We start from the raw sequence: 27,024 nt of genomic DNA on the forward strand, positions 1-27,024 counted from the left end.
CAGTAGGGAGTAGTCGCCCGTCGATTTGGCTGTCAGGAGTTCGTTTGACACTTTAGTCAGTGGTTTCTTTCGAGTTTAGATGACACACAAGAAAAATTACCTTTAAATTCTATAGGATTTACTTGTATGTAACCGAAAAAAACCAATCCCCTTTAATAATATTGGAGTACTGGTTACAATGTGGACACAGAAAAGTTCCTTACCTCGTTGGCTTCAGGAACAATTGACGTGGCAACTTCACTTTTGCTACCCAAATCCACTTTAACCAATTTATAACCCCTCAAATTATTTGTTCTCTTATTACAGACTAAAGGTGGATAAATAAATTCCTGTAATACAATAGAATTAACCTAAGAAATAAGTGTGTCTGGATTTACTTATACTGTCTGGCAAAACCTAAAGACAGCATGTCACCAGAAAAACCTGATACTGACTTGAGAACATTGTGGTTGAAATGTAATGGTTTAGGACTGTGTTACCTAATTTTAGCCAAAGGTGACCTGCTGAGTCTGGGGATGTAAGGCCTCATGTCCACTTGCCTGCATGGATTCCACTGCTGAATCCCTGCGTGCCTGCGACCATGGAGAGGGAAAAAGACATTTTTTTACCTCTCCGGACGCTGCAGGTCTCCCCTCTGTCGCGGCCAAATCTTTTTTTCTTTTGCCTGGCTGATGTGCCACGCACACTTTTTTAAAAACTCTCCTTCTCTCCCATGTATCTGTAGCACAGCACAAAAACAGCTGTGGCTGTGCCGCAGATACGGACAACTTCCATTGACTTCAGTGGAAGTCGCGGGAGCCGTCTGTGCCGGAGATCCGCAGGAAGATGAAGCATGCTGCCATTTCTTCCAAAGCAGGCGACCCGCATGTCGGGAAGAAGTCACATCCGCATGCTTTTAGCTGCCCTACAGATTCTAACGCATCCATATGGGCAGCAAGATGCATGGATCTCCAGTGCGTGGGTTACGCGTGGATTTTATATATATAATCTGCACGTGGACACTGGGCCTAAGTTGTACTTACCTTCCCCTTCCTTCCACCTCCCCCACTGTCAGGGTTTGTAAAATTGTGATTTTGGATGTGAGCACGATGCGTTTTTATTTAACCCCTTCCCGCTCCTGGACGTACCTGGTACGTCATGGTAGCGGGATACTTCCCGCAACATGACGTACCTGGTACGTCATGTCATTAAAGTGTCGCCGCGGTGACAATCGCGGCGACACAGCAGTGATGTCTGCTGACATAGTCAGCAGACAAGTGCTGCGTCCGGGCTGGGGACCAATCAGAGCGGTCCCTCCCCCACGATCGCTGTGATTGGTCAGGGAAAAACTCCCTGACCAATCACAGCGCAGCAGCGGACTTCGCGCTGTTTACAGTAGGGGCTCCATGTGCAAGCACCGCAGTGTGTTTCCGGTGCTTGTAGATAGAGCACCTACTGTGAGCGATTACTGTGTAGATTAGCAGGGAGTGCGTGATCAGTGTAGTGTAGTGGAGTTAGTGATCAGTGTAGTGGAGAGGAGTTAGTCATCAGTGTGGTGTAGTGTAGTGAGTGTAAGGCCTCATGTCCACGGGGAAAATAAGAATTAAAATCCGCAGCGGATTTTAACTCTTCTCCCGCGCGCGGATCCGCACCCCATAGGGATGCATTGACCACCCGCGGGTAGATAAATACCCGCGGATCGTCAATAAAAGTGATTTTAAAAAAAATGGAGCATGAAAAAATCTGGACCATGCTCCATTTTCGTGCGGGTCTCCCGCGGGCTTCTATTGAAGCCTATAGAAGCCGTCCGGATCCGCGGGAGACCTAAAATAGGAATTTAAAAGCATTTACTCACCCGCAGCGGGCCGGGAAGGTCTTCTCTTCCTCACGGCCGCATCTCCCTTGCTTCGGCTCGGCGGATGTGCCCGGCGCATGCGCGCGGCACGTCGGCGACGTGCCGGCGACGTGCCGCCGGTGTGACGAATTCATCCGCCGGCCGAAGAAAGAAGATCCGGCCGCGACGCAGAGAAGAAACGGAGCGGATGGGAGGTGAGTTTATCCTCATTTATCCTTATTTTCAGCGCTCATGTCCGCGGGGCAGGAGGGACCCGCTACGGATTCTACATGTAGAATCCGTAGCGGATCTGATTTTCCCCGTGGACATGAGGCCTTAGTGATCAGTGTGGTGTAGTGTAGTGAGTGTAGTGAGTGATTGATCAGGCAGTGTAGTGTAGTGAGTGTAGTGAGTGATTGATCAGGCAGTGTAGTGTAGCAGAGTGGAGTGAGTGATCAGAAGTGCAGTGTAGTGTAGTGAGTGAGGGATCTGTAGTGTGTGATCAGAAGTGTAGTGAGTGAGCTGTAGCGTGCGATCAGCAGTGTAGTGTAGCGCAGCGTGTAGTCAGTGTATCCCTTGGTGTAAAAAAAAAAAAAAAAAAAAAAGTTCCTGTTGTTCCCATTTCGTTACCTGTCCCGTCACCCGTTATTAGTTAGTGTAGCGTTTAGTTAGTCCGTCTAGTGTGTAGCGTGTCGTTAGTCCGTGTACTGTCAGTGTATTCGTCTGTGTAAAAAAAAAAACAAAAAAAAAAAAAAAGTTACTGTTGTTCCCATTTCGTTACCTGTCCCGTCACCCGTTATTAGTTAGTGTAGCGTTTAGTTAGTCCGTCTAGTGTGTAGCGTGTCGTTAGTCCGTGTACTGTCAGTGTATTCGTCTGTGTAAAAAAAAAACCAAAAAAACAAAAAAAGTTCCTGTTGTTCCCATTTCGTTACCTGTCCCGTCACCCGTCATTAGTTAGTGTAGCGTGTCGTTAGTCCGTCTAGTGTGTAGTGTGTCGTTAGTCCGTGTTGTGTCAGTGTATTCGTCTGTGTAAAAAAAACAAAAAAAAAAGGAAAAAAAAAAAACACGTGAATTGCAAGCCGCAAAGTGATTAACGATGCGGCGTGGGACTGGGGGCAGGGGGGTGAGGGGTTTAGACATTAGCGAGCAAGGGTAGTGGGGAGGGAGGAGCTAGAACAGGAAGTAGAAAGGAGAAGAGCGGGAAAAGCCACAAACTGCCGAGGAGTGGAAGAAGAAGGACGTAGGAAGAGAGCAGACGAGCAGAAGAAAAAAGTAGGAGCAGCAGCGAAAAGACAAAAGAACAAAGCAAGACTCAGAGCACTGACGACAGGAGTCGGGCAAGAGAGAAGCCATCAGAAGATAAGCTTAGAAGAGTCGGGTGGAAGACAGAAGCAGCGGAGGAAGAGGAAAAAATGGACGACTTACGTGCCATGATCCAGGAAGCAGTGATGCAAGACGGCACCGGATGGCTTGAAGAGGTGCTGGCAAGCTGCAGGACGATCGCCGGAGACAGAGAGCCAGCCGGGGAAGAAGGACAGCAGCGGAGATCGGGAGAGGAGCCAGCCGGCACGCAAGAGGCGACGCGAGGAAGACCGCAGCAGAGACCTGGAAAGGAGCCAGCCAGCACGCAAGAGAGACCGCGAGGAAGACCGCAGCAGAGACCTGGAAAGGAGCCAGCCAGCACGCAAGACGCACCGCGAGGGAGACCGCAGCGGAGATCGGGAAAGGAGCCAGTCAGCACGCAAGAGGCACCGCGAGGGAGACCGCGCCGGCGAAAGCAGCCCCCTGCGAGGCTCAGTCCGAGCCCCGCGCCGAAGAGGGGAGGAGGAAGAGCCAGCCAGGGCAGCGCAGGCCCGAGGAGGGACGGAGGAGCAAACCGGAAGTCGGCGCCGGCACTTAGAGGTACGGTGGGAGAACCGGCATCGGAAGCTCAGAGGACTCTAACAGCGGAGGGTCCGGAGCTCGGAGGACGACGTTCGGAAGCTACAGCAGGCTCCGAACAGATGCAGCATCGCGCGGCCGGGCGCAGGACTACAAGACTCGTGCGAGGTGAGCGCAGTATGAGCAGCGGAGAAGAGCAGGGGAGCGCGCGGTCCGGCCGCACGTCCCCGCAAGATGGCGGCGCAGCGCACGTGGCGGCACAGGTAGCGCCGGGGGCGCGAAAAAGAAGGAGCCCGCTTGGCAGGGGGGAAGGGGGAGGGGGGATAGGGAGCGAGAGGGGGAGAATGGATAACAGGGGCCCACGCAACCCCCCCCTGACACACAGCCCGGTTAGCACCAGCGGGTCCGACAGCAGCAGGGAGGGGGTAGGCAGGTCACGTTACCCTCCATTGGCAGCACGGTGTGCAGGGTCAGCATGCCACATAGAGGGGAACAGGCCATTTAGGACCCCACACAGCCCTCAGGGGGGAACGGGGAGGGTACATCCAGACACATGGCCTACTCAACTGCCCCCCCCCCCCAGTACATGGACACATTTCAGGCCCGCCAACCCCCCCCACAACAACACCCACCCTCCTTTACCCTGTACCAGCGCCCACCAGCCCAGACCTATGAATACAGACAATGCTATGTTAACCCCCACTACATTCCCCCTCCAGCAGATCCCGTAGTTTACCTCCCCACACATAGCCAGGCCCCACGCCGGAGCTCTAAGAAACAGGGCCAAGGGGCCAGGCAGAGGCAGAAAGAGCGAGCCAGACAGGAGAGGCAGGATAGAGATTTCCAAGCGCAGCTAGAGAAGGCAAGCGTAGGGCGTAGTACCAGCAGCAGGGCGCGCGAGTCAAGCGAAGAAGTGCCTAGCAGCGACCAGGACGAGTATTGCGTGCGAGGGGAGCAGCCACGGAGGGCGGACCCGCAGTCATCCCTTTATCAGAAGGTCCGGGAACGCCGTAGGTGGCAGGAGCTTGCGCAGGATCGGTCAGGGCCGGACCAGCCTGGCACGTCCCAGTCGGATAACGCAAGGAGGGTTCGGCGGTCGAGTGGTCGGCAGCCCGCGTATGATCTAGGACGGAACCAAGGGAGCGGTACAGCGAGGGCATCACCCTTGGCAACGCCGGAGGTCCGTCCAGTTGGTGAGTCTACCCTATACAATGTTCTTAAAAGTGTGTCGGATCCCGCAGCGGGTGCGGAGAAAGATGATTTAGTGTCGGTTCTGAGGTCGCTGCTGAGCAAGGTTGATTCAGAAAAGGGGCTTTCAGTGTCCTGTGTGGCTCCAGGGGGCGCAGGCCCGCCTGCGGGTAATATCGGTGCTTGCTCATCAGCGGGCACAGAAAGTGTTCCAACGGATAGTTTACAATATGCCGATTCGTTGTTTTGTGGTGTTGCCCCTTTGGGGGTGGGTCTGCCCGATGATGTTGTGGAAAAGATTAAAAATGGCTTGTATATTGATATATGGTCCTTGCTTTCTGCGGACCACGTAATGGTTGACAAGGAGCGGTCAGCAGAGCGAGGTGCTGACAAAAAACCGAAGATTGCAAAAACTTTTGGGAATTGGTTGCAGGCTTTTGTGATTTTGGTTCATGTGACGTGTCAGTATCAGCCGCGCAAAGCGACGGAGATGATGGTATATCTAAATACCATTTATAGCGCGTATCGGTTGCACGGAGGTGCAGCCTGGTGGCGCTATGACGAAGATTTTCGGCGTCGCGTGTCGGGAACTCATACGAGTTGGGCCTCTAAGGCCACTGATGTATGGATTCAGCTGATCCTAGCGCAGCGTCCAGCCAGGACTTCCTTTCCCGGGGGAGCCGCGGGGGGGGCATCTCAACCACCCGCGGCATCTCCTAGACCGAATGGCTCCTGTTGGTTGTACAATGAGGGCCATTGTCGATTTTACGCAACCTGCAAATTCCGGCACGAATGCTCGGTATGCGGGGGGCAGCATGCGGCGATCCGCTGTTTCCGGAAACAGAGGTCGGTACCCGCGGTGGGTAGCACCGGCGGAAATGCGAACTCCAGTGAGAAGCCAGTACCTGGATCCGTGGTTAAACATGTACCACAGGAAACAGGAAGCAGAAATCCTTAGGTCAGGATTTCGGGAAGGCTTCAGAATTCCGTATGCGCATCAGCCTGCCACTATGTTATGCCCCAATTTGAAATCGGCAAGGGACGATATCGAATTGGTAAAAGAGAAGGTTCAAAAAGAAGTGGAGTTGGGCCGGATGGCCGGCCCTTTCAGTGATCCTCCTTTCGAGAACTTGCGAGTGTCTCCTTTGGGTCTGGTACCTAAGAAGGAAACCGGGAAGTTCCGATTGATACATCATTTATCTTTTCCGACTGGGGGATCGGTCAATGATGGCATCTCAAAAGAAGAGGCAGCGGTAGCCTACACGTCGTTCGATTGTGCGGTTCGGTTGGTAAGGTCGGCGGGTAGATTTGCGCATTTGGCTAAAGCTGATATCGAATCAGCGTTCCGTTTGCTTCCGGTTCATCCGGAGTGCTTTCATCTTTTGGGTTGTAGAATTGAGGACCAGTTTTTTGTCGACATGTGCTTGCCGATGGGATGCTCGATCTCATGCTATTTTTTCGAGTTATTTAGTTCCTTCCTTGAATGGATGTTAAAGTATGAGATGGGTATCACATCGGTGATCCATTATTTGGACGATTTTTTGTTCGTCGGCTCAGAGACATCGGGTGATTGCGGGTTCCTAATGACGAATTTTAAGAGGTTAATGCGATTAGCGGGGGTCCCATTGTCCGAAGAAAAGACAATGGGCCCAGTTACATGTCTAACGTTTTTAGGGATAGAAATTGATTCGGTGGATATGGTTTTCAGGTTGCCGGCGGACAAAGTGGCTAGGTTGCGGCAAACGGTGGGCGAAGTGGCTAAGTGTAAAAAGGCGACGCTGCGGCAGGTTCAAGTTTTGTTGGGTCTTTTAAATTTCGCCTGCAAAGTGATTCCCATGGGGCGGCCGTTTGCCAGGAGACTGTCATTGTCAACTGTGGGGGTCCGCGAACCACACCATTTTATACGTGTGACAGCGGGAATAAAGGCAGACTTGCATTTATGGACGGTGTTCCTGCATTCTTTCAACGGGCAGGTGGTATGCCCTAAGGAAGATGTGGAAGGAACCGACATCAGTTTGTTTGCCGATGCGGCTGGTTCGGGCGGTTTTGGCGTGATTTTCAACAGCCATTGGTGCAGGGAGTCCTGGCCAAGGTCATGGAGAGAAAAACGGTGGACGAAGAACGTAACGCTGCTGGAATTTTTCCCGGTGGTGGTAGCAATTGAGTTATGGGGAGCAGGGTTACGAGATCGGAGAATATGTTTTTGGTCGGATAATGCGGCGGTCGTACAGACGATAAACAAACAATCGTCGGCCTCCCCGCCGGTCTTGGCTTTGTTGAGACACGTGGTGCTAAGATGCTTACAGGGCAATATGTATTTGCGTGCAAAGCATGTCCCGGGTTGTGACAACAGAGCAGCTGATGCACTCTCTCGTTCACAGATGGAGCTGTTCAGGGAACGGTACCCGCAGGCGGATGCCGAAGGGGTACGCTGCCCGCCTTCCTTATGGAATCTGGCAGAGGAGAGTTGTTGAAGCTGGTGGAGTCATCGGTGGCGGCTACAACGTGGAGAAATTACAATTCAGTTTGGTTATCATGGTTAAAGTTTGCGGGTGGAAAAGTGGTAGGAGGTGGAAGGGCAAGGTCAGCAACCTTGGATATGCTGACGGAGTTGCGTAAAAAACGGTTGTCGGTAGGAGCAGCCAGAAAGCATCTAGCGGGAGTGGCGTTTTTGTTAAAATTACACGGGAGGCTAGATGTGACTAAGGATTTCGTGTTCCAACAAATAATTCGCGGGTGGAAAAAAGAAAAGGTCCAGACGGACACGCGCCGTCCAATCACGTTGTCAGTATTGACAAGCCTGTTGTCAGTTTTGGAGTCGGTTTGTGCGGATGAATACGAAACACTGTTGTTTAGAACGGCTTTTTCATTAGCATTTTTCGCGGCCTTACGTATCGGAGAGATGGTCCCGGCAAGTAAAGTCAAGTCGGGTGGCCTACGGGCCAACGACGTTATCGCTACGGGACCGGCCATACGGATAGGTATAAGAAAGTCGAAAACGGACATTTATGGGAGAGGTGACTGGCTCACCATTAACCAATTAGGGGCACAATGGTGCCCGGTGCAGGTTATTAGCGAGTTCATAAAAAAGCGCCCCCAGAGCGGGCAATTTTTAGTGCATGCATCTGGTTCCCCGCTCACGCGTTTTCAATTTTCGGCGGTTTTACGTTCGGCGTTAAAGAAGTGCGGTTTGGAGCCGGGGGAATTCGGGACACATTCTTTTAGGATTGGGGCCGCAACGACGGCGGAAGCCCACGGTATGACGGAGGACGGTTTGAAACGATTGGGGCGATGGAAATCGCAAGCGTACAAGTCGTACATACGACCGGACCGTACGGTAGACGTGGTTTTGGAGTAGGATTGATGTGTACGGAAAAGCTTAGTGTTATGTAGGTGTTTTTCTTGCAATTTGCGGGTATTTGCTATGTTTATCTTGTTTCAGCGTCTGACCCATGGCATGTTTGGATCATCGGCCACTCGTTTATCTATTGGGCGGAGAGAAGAGCGGCCACTCGACCTATGGGAAGGAATCTGGGTCTGAGTGGCGCGCTGGTAAACTGGATCGGTGTGCGGGGGCTTCAATGGCCCAGGATTTTACAATTCGTGCTAAAAATCAGCAGGTGGACCCCCCGGAGAGTTATATTGGTCGTTCACGCCGGGGGGAACGAATTAGGAAGAACTAAAATGAACGAATTACTAGTGCTGATGAAACAGGACATGATGCGTTTTCGAGACTGTTTCCAGGATTGTGTTCTTGTATGGTCGGATATCGTGGCCAGGAGATGCTGGAGGGGTGCCAGAGACGGTGATGCGATTGAGAGAGTAAGAAGATTGATAAACCTTAGGATGTCCAGATTCGTTCAATCGTTGGGCGGAGTGGCAGTTCGCCATTGGGAACTCGAGGACAAGGAAAAAGGAGCACTTAGGGATGATGGAGTGCACCTTAACGATGTTGGTTTGGACACATTTTTGTCAGGACTTCAGGACGGTGTGGAGATGGCGTTGGCTAGGGTTGGCGTGGTGGGGCGGGATGCGCCATAGGAATACGGCGCATACCGCGTGCCGGGAGCTTCCCATGCGGGCTACGGCTTAGAGGAGGGTTTGCAAGCCCTAGGTAACAAGGGGCTTACGGACGTCCTGTGGCCGTTACGGTAATAAAAGTTCAACAGTTTAGGCATGGGAAAGCGTGAGGAATTTAGACTTAGGAAATTAGGTTAAATTAAAGGTTATAATATATGTTTGAAAATGTTAATAAAGCTGTGGCCAACCCACGTTTTCAGCAAGAAGTTGTAAGTATTGGTTATTATAAGATAGGTTTATTATATGGTAAGTGAGCGTGTACTTAGGATTAGGATGCCCCCAGTCTACACCACATAAGTTTCCGCGTTCTTTCCGACCCCCGTCCCGTGGTCACCCCATCCCGCAGTGTCCCATCTAATAAAACTTTTTCCCCGTGTGCCCCATTTTATATAAATATGGCCCGCAGGAGGTACACTTCAGAGGAACTGTATGCAATCATTGCATCAGACTCGGACTCAGGTAGTGGTGATGACGACCCCACTTTTTTGGCATTCTCCAACTCCTCATCCTCATCCTCATCCAGCGAGTCTGAGCTCCCTGCACCCCCGAGAAGGCGTCCAAGGACCGCCACTGACCCCAATGCATCAGATGCTCACTGGAGTACCCCGGAAGATTACAGACCCCAGATCCCTGATTTTATTGGGAACCCAGGGATTCAATTTGACACGGAAGGGCTCAGAGGGAAGGACTTCTTCAAGTTTTTTTTTTCTGAAGAGTTCATTGCCCATATTGTTACCCAGACGAATTTGTACGCCCAGAATTTTATAGAAGAAAATCCCACCTCCAGCTATGCCAGACCCGATAAGTGGACCCCTGTGGATGCACCAGAGATAAAAAATTTTGGGGGGCTTATACTAACCATGGGGCTAATAAAGAAGCCAACAATCAGGGCGTACTGGTCTACCGATATTTTGTACCACACCCCAATGTTCCGCATGGCGATGTCGAGGACGCGCTTTGAGTGTATTTTAAAAAATTTCTGCACTACAATGACAACCAGCTGTGCCCCCCCAGCGATCACCCTAATTACGATCGGTTGTATAAGATCAGGCCCATAATAGACCATTTTAACGCCAAGTTTGCCCAGGCGTATGCCCCACAGATAAACATTGCAGTAGACGAGTCCCTGGTACACTTCAAGGGGAGGCTAAAATTCCGCCAGTACCTGCCCAGTAAGCGGGCACGGTATGGTGTGAAGTTGTACAAGCTGTGCGAAAGTACATCAGGGTACACCCACAAGTTCCGTATTTACGAGGGGAAGGACACTAAAATTGAGCCCCCAGAATGCCCCCCCCCCGTGCTGGGAGTAACAGGGAAAATAGTGTGGGAACTGGTGCACCCACTATTAGACCAGGGTTACCATCTGTACCTGGATAACTTTTATACCAGTGTCCCCCTGTTTCAGTGCCTCGCTTCCAGAGGAACAGTGGCATGTGGCACTGTTCGGAAAAATCAAAAAAGCCTCCCTAAGACGCTGCTTGGGCAACTGCTCAGAAGGGGTGAGAGCCGGGCCCAATGCAGCGACAATGTATTGTGCGTTAAATATAAGGACAAGAGGGATGTCCTTATGTTGACGACAATACACGGCCACAGCAGTACCCCCTGCCCAGTACGAGGTACCAGTGCAGAGACCCCCAAACCAGACTGCGTCCTCGACTATAATAAGTACATGGGAGGGGTCGATCTATCAGACCAGGTACTGGAGCCCTATAGAGCCATGCGGAAAACACGGGTGTGGTACAAAAAACTGGCCGTGCACCTCGTACAGATGGCACTGTATAATGCCTACGTGCTGTTCCGAGGTGCAGGCCACAGGGGGACATTCCTTGAATTTCAAGAGGAAGTTATCAAGGACCTAATATTTGGGGACCAGGAGGTGGGGGAGAGGCCCAGTACTTCTGGAAGCGAGGCCACAAGAATTGTACCAGGGCAGCATTTTCTCAGTGAAATTCCCTCCACTGCGACGAAGGGAAGGACCCAAAAGAGGTGCAGAGTGTGCTACAAACAGGGGATAAGAAAAGACACCATATACCAGTGTGAAACGTGCCCCACACAACCCGGCCTCTGTATAAATGAGTGTTTTAAGATCTACCACACGTCCCTGAAATTTTAATTTTTTTATTGCCCTGACGTTTTACCCTGATGTACTTCGCACAGCTTGTACATAAAGCCACATGCTAAGTCCTTCCCTTCTGAGCCCTGCGCCCTAAAAACAGTTTAGATTCACATATGGGGCATTTCCCTGTTGGGTAACATCATGGGTTACGTTTTCTCCTTCTGCCCCTGGTAAAAAATATAAATCTGGGCCTAAACTGAGCATTATTGGAAAAATGTGAATTTTTCGTTCTCAACTCAAATTGTTAAAAAAAATTCCTCAAATACCTGTGGGTTCAAACCGCTCACTATACCCCTTAAAAAATTCCCTGAGGGGTGTAGTTTCCAAAATGGGGTCAGTTGTTGGGGGTCTCAAATGCACTGGTACCTCAGGGGCACTGCAAACACTACACGGTGTCTGAAAATTATTCCAGCAAAATCTGCATTCAAAAAAAGCGCTCCTTTCTTTCTGAGCCCTGCCATGTGCCCATACAACAGGCTACGTCCACATATGGGGCATTTCCGTGTTCGAGAGCAACTGGGTAACGCATCATGGGGTACGTTTTTTCCTTCTGCCACTGGTAAAAAATATAAATCTGGGCCTAAAGCTGAACATTATGTGAAAAATGTGATTTTTTTGTATTGAACTCAAACTGTTAAAAAAATTCCTCAAATACCTGTGGGTTCAAACCGCTCACTACACCCCTTAAAAAATTCCCTGAGGGGTGTAGTTTCCAAAATGGGGTCAGTTGTTGGGGGTTTCAAATGCACTGGTACCTCAGGGGCACTGTAAACACTACATGGGGTCTGAAAATTATTCTAGCAAAACCTGCATTCAAAAAGCCAAGAAGCGCTCTTATCCTTCTGAGTCCTGCCATGTGCCCATACAACAGGCTACGTCCACATATGGGGCATTTCCGTGTTCGAGAGCAACTGGGTAACGCATCATGGGGTACGTTTTTCCTTCTGCCACTGGTGAAAAATGAAAATCTGGGCCTAAAGCTGAACATTATGTGAAAAATGTGATTTTTTTGTATTGAACTCAAACTGTTAAAAAAATTCCTCAAATACCTGTGGGTTCAAACCGCTCACTACACCCCTTAAAAAATTCCCTGAGGGGTGTAGTTTCCAAAATGGGGTCAGTTGTTGGGGGTTTCAAATGCACTGGTACCTCAGGGGCACTGCAAACACTACACGGTGTCTGAAAATTATTCTAGCAAAACCTGCATTCAAAAAGCCAAGAAGCGCTCCTATCCTTCTGAGACCTACCATGTGCCCATACAACAGGCTACGTCCACATATGGGGCATTTCTAAAAACTGCGGAATCTGGGTAATACATTCCAAGTTTTGTTTCTTTGCTAACTCCTACTGTTTTATATATAAAAAAAGGTTTTATATTGAAAATCAGTAGAAAAAAGGAACTGTTCTAATTTTTGATGCACTTTCCTTTAATTCCTGTAAAACATCTAAAGGGTTAATAAACTTTCTAAATGCCATTTTGAATACTTTGAAGGGTGCTGATTTTAAAATGGGGCAATTCATGGGGGATTCTGATATACAGGCTCGGCAAAACTATGTCTGAACTGCATTGGTCCTTAAAAAATTTAGATTTTGAAATTTGCTAGTAAATGTGAAAAATTACTGCTAAATTTATATACTTTGTGGAATCTGCAAAAAGTAAAATAACACTTAAAAAATGATTGCTGTGTAAAGTAGGCCTATGGGAAATGTTAATTAATAACTATGTTGTGGTTTTTGACTTTCTATCTTACAAAGAAAACAATTCAAAGTTTGAAAATTGTGAATTTTTCCAAATTTTCAGTAAATTTGGATTTTTTTTCCTAATAAGGACAAAATTTATTGAAGAAATTTTTACACTAACATAAAGTACAATATGTCACGAAAAAACAATCTCAGAATCACCTTGATAAGTAAAAGCATTCAAAAGTTATTAGCACAGAAAGTGACAGATGTCAGATTTGAAAAATAAGGCTTGGTCCTTAAGCTCAAAATAGGCCATGTCATTAAGGGGTTAAGAAATCCATAATCTCACATCTGTGTATTTTTCACAATAGTTTGATTCAATTTCTTCCAATTGTTTTCAGTGGTAAACTTCACATCGCAATAGCATGCAATCAGATAGCATGCTGGTGTGTTTTTTTTTTTGTTCTTTTTTTTTTAAAGACCCCATAGAAAACAATGGTTGATTCCTTCTCACCCAAAAATTAAATAAAATACATAAATCTTGTTATTTGTATAGCGCCAACTTATTACGCAGCGCTTTCAGGTAATTTTTTTAAAATTTATTATCCCCCACCAAGCTGGGTGCTCATTTTACCGACCTCAAAAGGATGGAAGGCTGAGTCGACCTTGAGCCGGCTACCTGAACCATTCGGGGATTGAACTTGCAACCTTCAGGTCGTAAACGAGCGCTTACACTCTGCACCATAAGACATGCAGCAACTTTTCAATCGTGAGGAGTAAAATCGCTTGGGAATGACAACATTGCAATCGATGTCTCATCAACATGCGTGAGTTCCGTCCATATCGCTATGAAACGTAACTTGCATGTGAAACTCACCTGTCTGAATACACCCTTATGAATACTGATGCAGTATACTCACCAAAATAAGCAAGTATGAATGAGGCCTGCTAGAGGTTGTTTTTGCCACAGAGGCAGTATTAGGTATTCCAGCCACAGAAAGGAATCGCAGATCTAAGATTTTTTTATTTTTTATTTAGCAAATCATTAGGAATACAATTTGTTATTTTTTGTTCAGTCCAATCACCTTTACCTTTATGCGGTTTCAATGAATGTCCACATATTTTAGAAAGTAAACAATTTACACAAGGAGTCCTCACTTCTTCACTATGCCACTCCGGATTCTCCTGCAGTGGGTTAATTTATGAACGGATTAAGGTTCTTGGTGAGAATTCCTTGACTGCTTTGAAAGTAAAGGCACCTCTTTTCTTCCTTCTACCCACAATACTTCTCTTATGGATCCTGGTCACAGTTGACCTCAGGTATTTTGAATTTGAAGTTTTTGACAGATTCAGGCTCATTCCACACACAAAAAAAATATTTTTACTAGCTAACGTTTTTATGCTTCTAAAGCCTTTTGCACATTCTAAACAAGAGTATGAATTTTTTTATCTACGTTAATTCTCTGAGTTTCAAAAATTGATTTCCTTGTTAAATAGTTTTACACATTTAGGACATCAAAACTTCTTCTCCCCTGTGTGACGCCTCTGATGTATTAGAAAATTTGCTTTCAGCATAAAACATTTTCCACATTCTGAACATGAAAATGGTTTCTCCCCTGTGTGAATTCTCTGATGGGTAACAAGATGTGATCTATTTCTAAAACATTTCCCACATTCTGAACATGGAAACGGCTTCTCTCCCGTGTGAATTCTCTCATGCTTAACAAGATCCGATTTCAGTCTGAAACATTTCCCACATTCTAAACATGAATATGGCTTCTCTCCTGTGTGGATTCTTTTATGTTTAACGACGTATGATTTATCTGTAAAACATTTCCCACATTCCGAACATGGAAACGGTTTCTCTCCCGTGTGACTTCGCTGATGTGCAACGAGCTCTGATTTCCGCAAAAAACTTTTGCCGCATTCTGAACATAGAAACAACTTCTCTCCTGTGTGAATTCTCTTATGTTGATTAAGATGTGATTTACATGGAAAACTTTTCCCGCATTCTGAGCATATAAACGGCTTCTCTCCAGAGTGAATTCTCTGATGTCTAACGAGATCTGATTTATCTGTAAAACATTTCCCACATTCTGAACATTGAAATGGCTTTTCTCCTGTGTGAATCCGCTTATGTGGGACAAGATCTGCTTTCCGCATAAAACGTTTCCCACATTCTGAACATGGAAACGGTTTCTCTCCTGTGTGAATTCTCTCATGTTGAAGAAGATGTGATTTATACGTAAAACATTTCCCACATATTGAGCATGAAAATGGCTTCCCTTCTATGGGAATTTCTTGTTTAACAAAATCTGATTTCAGCATAAAACATTTTCCATATTCTAAACCTGAAAATTGCTTCTCTCTTGTGTGAATTCTTCTGTGTGTAAAAAGGTCTGAGCTTTTTATAAACTCTTTTCCACATTCCACACATTGAAACATTTTACTTCGTATGTGACCAGCACTTGTGGTAAAATTCAGTGATTGGTCAATAGAATGTTCATCATCATTAACAGGATTATAAAACATATCTGTACTGTAAATTCCTGGATGTGCATGAAAGTTAATGAGGTTTTCTCCCGAAGAGTGATGCATGATATCTTCATCTTCTAATTTACAATTAAGTGATAACATGATGTTTTCATCAGAGTTCTTACTGAGATCGTATGATAGATCTGTACTTTGATGTCCTGGATGCACAAGATGGGTAATGATGTTTTCTCCTAAGGAGCACTGCATGATATCTTCTTCATATTCTACTTTACAATGAGGTGATAACTGGAAGTTTTCATCACAGTTCTTAATGGGATCATATGATAGATCTGTACTATGACATTCTGGCTGTACATGAACGGTAACGAAGTTTTCTACTGAAGAGCGCTGTACGATATCTTCATTTTCTACTTTATAATTAGGCGATAACTGGAAGATTTCATCACACTTCTTACTTGGATTATCTGGTAATTAAAAATGGATGTCATGAATTAAACGAATTTGCATTATTCCTGTCAAAGCCCTTTTACAGGGGATGACTGTCGGGTGCACAGAAGCAATGACTGCTCAGTGAATGAACGCGGAATGATCCCTGGCTCGCCCGCCTCCATTCACAGTAAACAGGCAGTTGTTCATTGATGAACAGCTGCACGGCTCCATCTTTCAATAAGCTGCTGATTGGATCTTTCATGCAGATACAAAAATCATTTTTGGTCTGCTGCTGCATCATTCCGCCTAAACAGGCAGTCATTCATAGATGGAACAATACAGCGGCAGACCAAAAAGATTTTCGTGTCTGCATAAGGTCACATGCAAAGGAGTGGGTTGGATTCCACATGCAGGAGCCCGCAGTGGAATCTGACCCTGTGCCCAGCTGGCATCCGTGCGAACCTGTAGTTTTTGTTCTTCTTTCTGTACTGCGGTACCATGGTCCCCATGGCTCCCTGTCGGACATGCGCAGTACAGATTTTTTTTTTTAATTTCTGCTTTTCCCGTGGAATCTATGGCCCATCCGCAATGTCAAATGCGGATGGGCCATGGCTCGGATGGCTTCTGTTGACTTCAATGGAAGCCATCCACGCGGGAACCACAGAAAAATGGAGCATGCTGCCATTTTTCATCCGCAAGCCGAAACTGCATTTGGTTTCCACTTATGTGCATGAAGAATCGTTTTTCCATAGCAGGTATGGAGGGTTATTGCTGCAGAGCCCGGAGACGGATGCCAGGACCTTAGCGAATACTCGGGGGGCCATGGCCAAATCAAATGACCTTGCAGTGGTACTGATCTGAGTAGACGGCAAAGCAGAGGAAACATTGGCGAGTTCGACATACTGGGACACGAAGATAAGCGTCTTTGAGGTCTATGGAAGACAGGTACTCTCCCTGTTCCATGAACACTATGACTGACCTGAATGATTCTATGTGGGAGTGAAGGACATTGATAATGCGGTTTAACTTCTCCAAGTCCAGAACGGATCTGATAGTGCCATTCTTCTTCAGCACCATGAACAGGTTGGAAGAAAAATCTTTGAAGCATTCTGAGGGAGGAACCAGCACTATTACTCCCGGATAGGGCAGAGTTGCTATTGCCTGATCCACAGTGGTGTCCTACAAAGAAGAGGCTGGGATACTAGAAGCAAAGAAGCGATCTGGGGGTTTATAAAATGTTTAGATTGGTAAAGCGTTTGTTGGGGAGGTTCCATTCCCGGACTACAATGTCTTTGTATTCCAAATAGTAAGAGAAGATTTTCTGGGTACATTCTGAGTGCCGAAAAGAGAGAGTTTCCATAGATGTAATCACTGGCTGACCCTTCACCTGAAAGGTCTCTTTTACTGCCACTATCAGACTATCAATCAAAAAGGATAGCTTAGATGCCTGTCCCTCATCCAAATTGTAGTCTGACCCAGAAAGTTCCTCATTAGAGTAGTTGTCATCTCTGGAAGAGAGACATGGAGGTAAAAGGAGGCTAGAGAGTGAGAAGGATGCCTCAAAAGAGGAGGCGAAGCTCATTTCCGAGGTATACCACGTGGAGGGTCATGTGTGGCAAAATTATCATTGTCATATACCCTTGGTGGCAGTTGACAGAAAAAGCAGCCCAGACTGTCTAAAATGGAGGTAGACGCTTTGGTAAGGTTGGATACCGCCTGAAAGAGGCTGCAAGCCCATTCTAGTTAGGCAGATGGAGGAGGTTGTACAGGATAAGTACCTGTGGCTGGTTTTCTTGCCACCTGGGTCAGTGGAAGACAGCTGGGGAATGCCAGCTCCGACTGTCAGCAAAAGAATTTCGTTCTGCAGTGAGCTTAAGCAAAATACTTGGTTTTGTTTGGGCCCTGTCTAGATCTGTTGGCCCTGGAGTTGAACGTAGTGCCACACTGCGCCTTTATCTGTACCTGCTGCTATACGTGCTGCAGGAGAGGCAAAGAAGCAGTGAAGCTCGCCGCCAGGCAGCACTTACCCATTACTGGACTGGATGAATACGGAGCGGTGATGCGATGATACACTGGAATAGAAATCAGGAGGACGTGAGGTGCACTACCGGTCCCAGAAATAGCAGAGAGCCATCTGCTTAGGCAGAGAGAACAAACAGGACCCAACTGCAGGTTTTGTAGCATAGGAGACAATGGTAAAAGAGCATTCAGGCACCAAGCCAGAAGATGGAGGGAGGACCAGAAACCTGGCACCCAGCACCAAAAGCCCCTATTGGTGAAGAGGGGAAAGGAACTTGTCCCCATTAGAAGTACCAAACAGTAGGCCGCAGCCAGGGCCTAAATTTGCAGGCTGCGGCTAAAATCTGCTCCCCAGGCCTGAGAAGCCCGGTGGGAGGCTGAAGAAATGGGAAGCCGCCAGACACTTCTTCTGAGAGATCCCCATCACCTCTGGGTACCGTGGACACAGCGAAAAAAACTGTGCCGCCAGGAGCCATGGACCAAATTTTTACCAACAGGAAGGGAATGGTTGAGGAAGTACGGGTGGCTGGGTCCTCAGGAGGCAGTGATCATGCTATCCTTGAATTTTGCATAAAAAGGGGAGGAAGACCTGAGAAAACTCAGACCTCAAGGTTGGTTTTAAGAAAGGCAGATTTTAATGGACTCAGAAAGATGGTAGGAAGAATCCAATGGCTCGATGTTCTTAAGGACAGAAATGTCCAACAAGGTTTCCTTCTATGACAGAATCACCGACTGGGTTGATCAGGGAATTGCGGTAGATATAGTATATCTTGACTTTAGTAAAGCATTTGACAAATTATCTCATACCATACTTATTGAAAAAAATGACCAAATATGGGATTCACAAAGCAACTGTTAGGTGGATTCACAACTGGCTGAGTGATCGTACTTAAAGAGTGGTTATAAAAGGCTGCACATCCAAGTGGAAGAATGTATCAAGTGGGGTACCACAAGGCTTTGTCCGAGGCCCGGTGTTGTTAAACATTTTTATAAATGATCTAGGGATTCATGGGAAACTGATCAAATTTGCTGGCGACATGAAGCTAGGAGGGAAAGATAACACTAGGAAAGAGAGAGAGAGTATTGAAAAAGATCTTGAAAAGCTTGAACAGTGGGCAGCAACTAACAGAATGGTATTTAACAAGGAGAAACAGGATCAGCCCTATTCTCATCTGCACAAGGAAAGACTAGAAGCAATTGGATGAAACTGAAAGGGAGGAGACACAGATTAGATATTAGGAAAAACTTTCTGACAGTGAGGGTGATCAATAAGTGGAACAGGTTACCACGGGAGGTGGCGAGTTCTCCTTCAATAGAAGTGTTCAAACAAAGGCTGGACAAATATCTGTCTGGGATGATTTAGTGATCCTGCACTGAGCAGGGGTTGGACCCGATGACCCTGGAGGTTCCTTGCAACTCTACCATTCTATGATTGCTAGAAGCTGTTGACAGTCACTAACAAGTATTGGTACTTTGCAGTTATTCTTTGTCTGTCCGCTTGTTCTCTCCACTTAGTAAAGAGAGACATGATCTCAGATCAAGGCAGCATTAACATTGGTTAAATTCAGAAGGCAACTAAGAGAAAGGTCATGGCCCTGTGCCTCAGACTCTCATTGAGGTTAATAGGATCATGGTGCAACTCGTAAAATGCTGCGATCATGACCTGAGGGGAGTAAAAAAAAAAATCCACCAAGGTTGGATTTTTCTGTGATCTGCGGATGGCAGCAAATTGTGAGCCATACCATGACCCCGTTGACCACAATGAGATTGTGAGGTTGCAGGGCTACAAAGCGTTTGTTGAAAGTGCAACCACCCATTGCAGCCAAAGTGAGTGTGTGGCCGTAGAATTCTGCTGTAGCCTTTTGTTTAGAATGCAGGATGTAGTAAATCACTGTACAACTAACTTTTAAGGATGGTCATAAGGGTAGTACATGTGGGCATCGATCAGTGCCCTTGCACCATGCTATATTACCACCATTAACCCTGCTGTAATCAATAAAATAGATAACAGTTCCTCCATAGGAGTCAACATCCACAAATAACAGAGCATTGCAGAGAAGAGACTCCAAACTCCTGAACCCTTGCAAGGAAGTCCAGCTATGGCTCCAGCTAGAATGTTTTTTTTCCTATATTTCGAACATGCATATATTACATATACACACATATACTGTATATGTCCTGTATATTTCTTCGTACCTTGTGATACAGGGGCCTGGTACTTTTCCATCATAACATCCTTGTACAGATCCTTGTGTCCTTCTAAATACTCCCACTCCTCCATGGAGAAATAGAGAACGACATCCTGACACCTTATAGGAACCTGACAACACAATGATACCATCATTACCCAGACTCCTCTAGTGCTCTTACTGTATAATTACCCAGCATTCCCAGCAGTGTCACCTCTCCAGTCAGCAGCTCAGTGATCTTGTTGGTGAGTTCTAGGATCTTCTGCTCATGTATCGGTAAGTGAGGAGGAGCCTCTGTGATGGGGCTCTTGCTCCTGCTCCATCCTCCATCGGGAGTTGTACCGTCACCTGATGTCTTCTTTACTATTGTGTAATCCTGTGTATGGGGAGAGAAACAGAGAACTGAACCCAGTATTCCTCTCTCAATTGTGATCCCACTGTATAGAGATGTGGAGAGACCACATCTGGAACACCATGTTCAGTTCTGAAGACATCACCTACGAAAATACATGTTTTATAGAAATATTGAACTTTTTGAATTATGTTGAAATAAAATAAGTCTAGAGATAGGACACAAAAATAGTGCAGGGTCGTAAGTGTAAAATATCCTATAATAGCTTAAAGAATTTAATTTGTATAACCTGGAGGAGAGATAGGGGGACATTGTAATGCATGTGGGCATCCCTCTGCAAAAGGGGCGGGGGGGCTGGCAATGAAACAGTTACAGTCCTTCACTCTCTTCTGACCTCCAACTTTCTGCTTGGTCTGAGGTGGATACCCTGAGCTAGTTCCCTGCTGATATGCTGGGGAAACCATGACTCGGCTGACTGCACAAACTGTTAGCGCCACTCTCATCTCAACTTCACTGCTGCCTTATATAGCTCCACCCATCCTACTTTTACATGTAGCGATAATCGAGCAAACGGCCGGTCATTTGCTTAAGCAGTCATATATCGTTTATTCATGTTTTACAGGACCAACACGAGCCGTGCCTGCAATTTCAGCAGCTCGCATTGATTTCAAAATGAGCCCCGCTTGCAGTTACAACCACTGGCCACTACACAGAGGTCAGTGCAGAGACTTCCACCCGACTCCTGTGTAATTGCGGCGCTGTCAGCGGGTGCACAATCCGCTGATCTGTCGGGGTCCTGGGGATGGGTTATCAATAGTATTTTCCCAGAAAACCTCTTTAATGACTGATCGGAGGGAAGCGTTTTTTTAAATAAACTTAACACAAGAATACGGGGATAAAATCTGAAGTTGGGCAAAGAAGAGAAGTAATGTCAGAACAGACTGAACTGGGAGAGTAGAAGATGCTTAAAAAAAACTCCTAGCAGATGTGGCCGGAACCAACAGTACGGGGCAGTAAACCTGCTGGAGTTAAAGGGGTTGTCCCGCGAAAGCAAGTGGGGTTATACACTTCTGTATGGCCATATTAATGCACTTTGTAATGTACATCGTGCATTAATTATGAGCCATACAGAAGTTATTCACTTACCTGTTCCGTTGCTAGCGTCCCCGTCTCCATGGTGCCGTCTAATTTCAGCGTCTAATCGCCCGATTAGACGCGCTTGCGCAGTCCGGTCTTCTCCCTTCCGAATGGGGCCGCTCATGCCGGAGAGCTGCTCCTTGTAGCTCCGCCCCATCACGTGTGCCAATTCCAGCCAATCAGGAGGCTGGAATCGGCAATGGAGCACACAGAGCCCATGGTGCACCATGGGAGAAGACCCGCGGTGCATCGTGGGTGAAGATCCCGGCGGCCATCTTACTAAGGTAAGTAAGAAGTCGCGGGAGCGCGGGGATTCGGGTAAGTACTGGACGGGTTTTTTTTTTACACCCCTGCATCGGGTTTGTCTCGCGCCGAACGGGGGGGCTATTGAAAAAAAAACAAAAAACGTTTCGGCGCGGGACAACCCCTTTAAACATATATGTAGCCTAATGGCCCTTTACATGGAACGCTTCCCGTTTGAGCAATGATGTCACCGCTAATCCATTCGCAGTTGTCCGCCCTCCTGCAAAATGCTTAGACAGGCAGGTCATTGTTTAAAATCATCCATTTCTTGTTCAAGGCTTCACTTTGCTATGTGCAACGCTGAGCTGGGAGCGTTTAAATGTAACGCTGATTGGTATACCGGCTGAAATTGAAGTACACGATGGCTCGCATTTAGATGTAACGATTATCACGCACATTTGTTTGTTTGAGTGAAATGTTAATCATTATGTATAAATGGGGCTTAAGAAAAACAAAACAAGAGGAAATAAATCGAAAGGCAGACTAGATGGACCACGTGTCCTCCTGCCATCAGTCTTCTAGGTCTTCATATACTGTAGACGTTGAGCGACTGGCAAAAATCTGAGTCTCCACGCCGAACTCCGGCCATGTGATCCTGCTGGTTCCTGGCTGCCCTTTCCTCCTCATTACAAGGAGCCTACTTACCATTCTCATTGCTCCTACAACATTACTATTAGCTCATTGGTTCCCACCATACAGAACTGACCATATTGGGGGCCGATCTTCACATTTTCTGCTGCTCAGTTCTTTAGTTCTCCTTCACTTGGAAGGTCTGGAAGCCGTTATACAGGACACTGGATTGTTCCTATTACGTCCTAGAATGGATTTTCTCTTCCCTTAGTCTGACTTGTTACATAATTCAATAAGTATCATAGAAATATAGAATAGCTTACCTCTCCGGTCAGCAGGTAGATGATCTCTAAGGTGAAGTTTAATATGGTTTTGGTAACTTCATTCCGGTCCTTCTCCATTCTTGGTGGGTCATTCAGAAGGAGGTCTGTTCTAGACAAAAACTCCAGTTCTAGTTCTGCCGGCACCTTTATGAAACAAGGAAAGATCCCAAATCATACAATATCAGGAGTGAAAATACAGAAATTCGCTGATTGAGACTAGAGCGAATCCGGTTTGTAGAGCCATCACCACATGGATGCAAGGTATATTCTCAGTACAGACAGGGATACGCCAAAGTTATCTAGGCCACTGTTTCCGTACGTGCCATAGTAGGGAATGGACAATGCAGGAAACGCGATCAGATACTTCCCTCATTTTTTCCCTGGATGCGAGGGTCACTTCTCCATACAGATCGGGGAACCCTAATCCATATAACACTGTGTTAACACGGGCAAGAAAAACATGCATGTTGTGTGGAAATGCGCGAAGCACAGAACCTTTGCAGTGTAATAACCCATTATTTTGGGTTAATTTACATGAGCGATTTTCCTCTCGCCGCGATAGTATTAGGCTGAAAATTTGCAGCATGTCTTATTTTTGTCCGATTCCAGAGTGAGAATTGGTCATTAATCTCTATGGGAGCCAAGAAAAAAGGCATTGGAGTCACTTGTACATGCAATTGGGATGATTTTCTCCCACAGATAACTATGTAGTGGCCCAGCGGGTCCTACAGAACATTCACACCAACACTTTTCCTGTCTCACCTGTCTATGTGCCGTCCTTGGACACAGAAGGTGCCGTCTGTAGGAGAGACCCTGTGTCCCCCCTTCTCTCCACTAAGCCTAGAGCTTAGCTTTGATGTCAGCTTGTGTCCTATTGGCTGATAGTCAGCTTTAATCTCACTGGTGCAGAGTCCAAGGGCGGGAAAGCCACAACACAAGTCCCTATGCAAGAGTGGGAGGAGTCCAGAAAGTGCAGGAAAGAAACAGAGGAGATAAAGTTAGTCAGTCAGGTGCGAGAGAGGAGAGGTTGCAGTCAGTCATGTCGGAGAGGAGGAGGTACGTGTACAGAAGCAAGTTAGCAGTGCATCACAGTTTCTCCCAAGGTCGAGCGTGGTGTATACGCATTCCCTTGGCATCCCACAGCAGAAGGATGGAGAACCTTTCTGAGGTCAGCCTTTTACTAACAGGGAGTCATAGCTATCCGGTAAACTCAAAGCCAGGATTAGCCTTACAGCCTCTTTGCGGTCTGCTTTATCTACACTTCACTAAACTCAAATCAATCCTTCAGCTTGATCAACTAGTGGGGAGATGGTTTATCAAGTCTGTTCAGTAATTAGAGGAGGGAGTGTTGAAGTCAGGTCCTAATCAAGTGAAAGGTCACTGTATTTCTCATTGTGTTCAATTGCCTGCATACTACTGCATCTGTGTGTACCTGTTCAAGGTACCTTTGTGGAAAATGGTGAATTCAATTATACTGCAAAATACCAAAGTCAGTAAATCTGCATACTCCCAGATTACTAATATACTACTGGACTCAACTCATTTATTTCATTGTCATTTTACCCCGAGGGTCCAGTTGGAGTACTGGCGTCACCGTGACAAAACAGGCCTTCCTGTCACCCTTATTAAGGTACGTTCCTTGAGTCGCTGCTCGGCCATTGCAACTATGGCGACCAAGGGGAAAAAAAGGAAGTGCAGATGGGAAGGCGCCGGAAGCCAAAGAGAAAATACATTTTTGCAGAAAAGTGCCACGTTTAATTCATCAAGAGCAACTTCTTGTACTTGTGCAGGACAGGCCAGCGTTGTGGGACAATTGCTGCAAGTACTACCATGTTTGCAGTTGGCGTGATGCTGCGTGGGAGGTGGTGGCATATTTATTTGTCTGCAGGGCATAGTGCGCAAAAAAAAAATGCGAAAGGGCCTTCTTACATGGGACTATAGATTATTGTTTGTGTAAATGCATGCCCTAACTGATCGAACAGGAATCCGTTCGCTTCTCGTTCGTTGTTCCATTTCAGAAAACTCAACAACGGATCAGTCTGTGTGAACAGGTAGTATTTCACTAACATACAACTACCTATTTACTGTGAATGGAGGTGGGCGAGCCAGAACGATTACCGACTCGCTCCACCTCCATTTACTACTAAGCCCAGGATCGATTATTGCTGGGACGACTTGCTGGACATCTGCGTCCCGTGTAAAAGGGCCCTAACTTGTATGACCGCTCTCTTATCACTGTTGTGTTGGCTTCCAGTGCTAGTGTTGTTTTTGATGCCTATTTTTGACCTCACTACGCCTGCGTACCTGTGCAGGTAGGCGGCAGCATCTGCACGGACCTCTGTACTTCCATGTTTTCTGTACTGCGGATGGTCTGCATGGCTCACTGGGTGCCCCACAAATCAAATCCACTCGTGGACATTAAGCCTTATGTATTCCAATTTTAGCATTAAAAAGCCAAGATGGCAATAACTCTCAAAGGCTGTTTTTCTTTGCGCCACAACATGAATATGACAAAGGACACACCGCAGCATGTGTCAAAATCCACCAAAAATATGCATGCACTGATTGGTACATCCAGTGCGGCATTGATTAGTTCTCGAGCGCTGCTCAGCCAATCACAGCAAATCGCGTTGTGGAGGCAGGATTTATGAATTGGCCAATCAATGCTGCGACTCCGCCAATTCGTAAATTCTGCCTCAAGAATGCGATGGCTGTGACTGGTTCTTCAGCGCTGCTCAGCCAATCAATGAAGCACTGGATGAACCAATCACAGCCATTGGATTCAGGGTTCGAGAACTAATCAGAGCCATCGCTTTGTGGAGCTGGGATTTATGAATACCATAACCAGGAAGCGATCTTCTGTGGGCGGCCAAGGACAGCCGGAGGCCTGCCAGAGCTCCAGAGAGCAGTGGGAGGGATGTGGACCAAGCTTGTTAGGTTCGTATAATATGACCGCCTGAAAATAAGACCTAGTGCCCTTTTTTGGGACAAAAATTAATATATGACAGGGTCTTATTTTCGGGAAAACATGTTGGTGGTAGTCGGGATGAACTTGGTTAAAGGGATTCTGTCACCAGATTCATGAGGTTTGACTTGGACCCGAGCACTGAGTCATGGAGGCAGGCCGGGGCGGCTTCTTCCTGCCCTCATCATGCAGACTCACAGTTCTCTCCCCTTTTATGTATAGGGAGGGAACCATCACTTTTCGTGCTGCAGCGCTCAGGTCCGAGTCAAACCTCACGAACCTGGTGACAGAATCCCTTTAAAACCTGATCCACCTTCCTGCTCTTGTGATACGCTCAGAAGTTCCCATGCACAAAATCTGCATTGTATTCACCCTGTGTGATCATCCACCACATACTACCGCCACCACATATATCACCGCCATCCGCTGCACCTATGATTCTTGTGTGATCTTCATACATTTTGCTGCAGATTTCACTCTTTACACTGGAGGGTAACATTCACCACCAGGGGCGCTACTGCCATGAAGCAAACTGAGCTCTCAGGCAGCCGTCTGCAAGACCTCAGAGAGGCGGCGCTAGGGTTGTCACCCGACCAGTAAGTCACCGGTCCAGCCCGTAATTAAGGCCAGCATTTCTTTATTTACCAGATATAATAACGGACGGTAAAAAATAATTGTCAGCTGCTAGCCACCCGGGCAGCAACCAAGAAATATTTACCTCACTTTAGTCATCGTTTCTGTAATCAGTCTGTGACCTCTGACCTCTCTCTCCCTGGTGTCTGTGTTCCTGCTTGCAGGGGTTGTCATGTACGCAGCACAGATGCGGGGTGCAGACGTCAGGGGTCACAGTATGATCACCGCAGTGGCAGCTGCCTGACCTGAGCCGCAGACAAAGGTAAATGCTTCATGTTGTCAGCTGGAGGTCACTATAACTGCCGGGGCCACCAACAAGAGTCACTATTATTACCGTGGGCACTATTACTACCAGGGCTATTAAGGGGGTCCCTATTACTATTAGGGTCACTAAGAGGGACACTAATGGAGGCACTATTACTATTGGGGCCACTACTGGGGGCACTATTACTACCAGAACCATTATGGGGGGTCAATATTAATACTTGGGCCACTTGCAGAGCCACTATAGCTATAAGAACGAACATGGTCACTATAACTACAGGGTCCATTAAGGGGGTCCATATCATTACTGGGACCACCAAGAGGGACACTACTGGGGGGCTTTTAATAAAGGAACCCCCAACAGGGTCACTATAACTGCTGGGGCCCTTAAGGGGTCCCTATTACTATTGGGGCCACGAAAATGGGTCACAATTACTACAGGAACCACTAACAGGTTCACTATAACTACCGGGGCCTTTAAGGGGGTTCCTATTACTATTTGTGTCACTAAGAGGGACACTGAAGGAGGCACTATTACCATTGGAGCCACTAAGAGGGACACTACTGGGGGCACTATTTATAC

General features: G+C 47.0%; 2 protein-coding genes across 2 annotated transcripts in view; both read right to left on the reverse strand.

Moving 5' to 3' along the window:
* The window catches only part of LOC136608787 (zinc finger protein 271-like), a 50,017-nt gene extending 29,968 nt beyond the window's left edge, over positions 1–20,049 (reverse strand). Inside the window, exons 1-2 of the mRNA XM_066589129.1 lie at positions 19,902–20,049; positions 14,335–15,721 (exon numbers count right to left, since the gene is read on the reverse strand). Coding sequence (XP_066445226.1) covers positions 14,335–15,721; positions 19,902–20,049 — 1,535 coding nt within the window. The remainder of the gene's footprint in view (positions 1–14,334; positions 15,722–19,901) is intronic.
* LOC136612439 (zinc finger protein 721-like) overlaps positions 1–27,024 on the reverse strand; it is a 564,334-nt gene that overhangs the window by 259,241 nt on the left and 278,069 nt on the right. The window lies entirely within an intron of this gene.

This window comes from Eleutherodactylus coqui, chromosome 1, assembly GCF_035609145.1.
Source record: "Eleutherodactylus coqui strain aEleCoq1 chromosome 1, aEleCoq1.hap1, whole genome shotgun sequence".
Taxonomy (NCBI): Eukaryota; Metazoa; Chordata; class Amphibia; order Anura; family Eleutherodactylidae; genus Eleutherodactylus; species Eleutherodactylus coqui.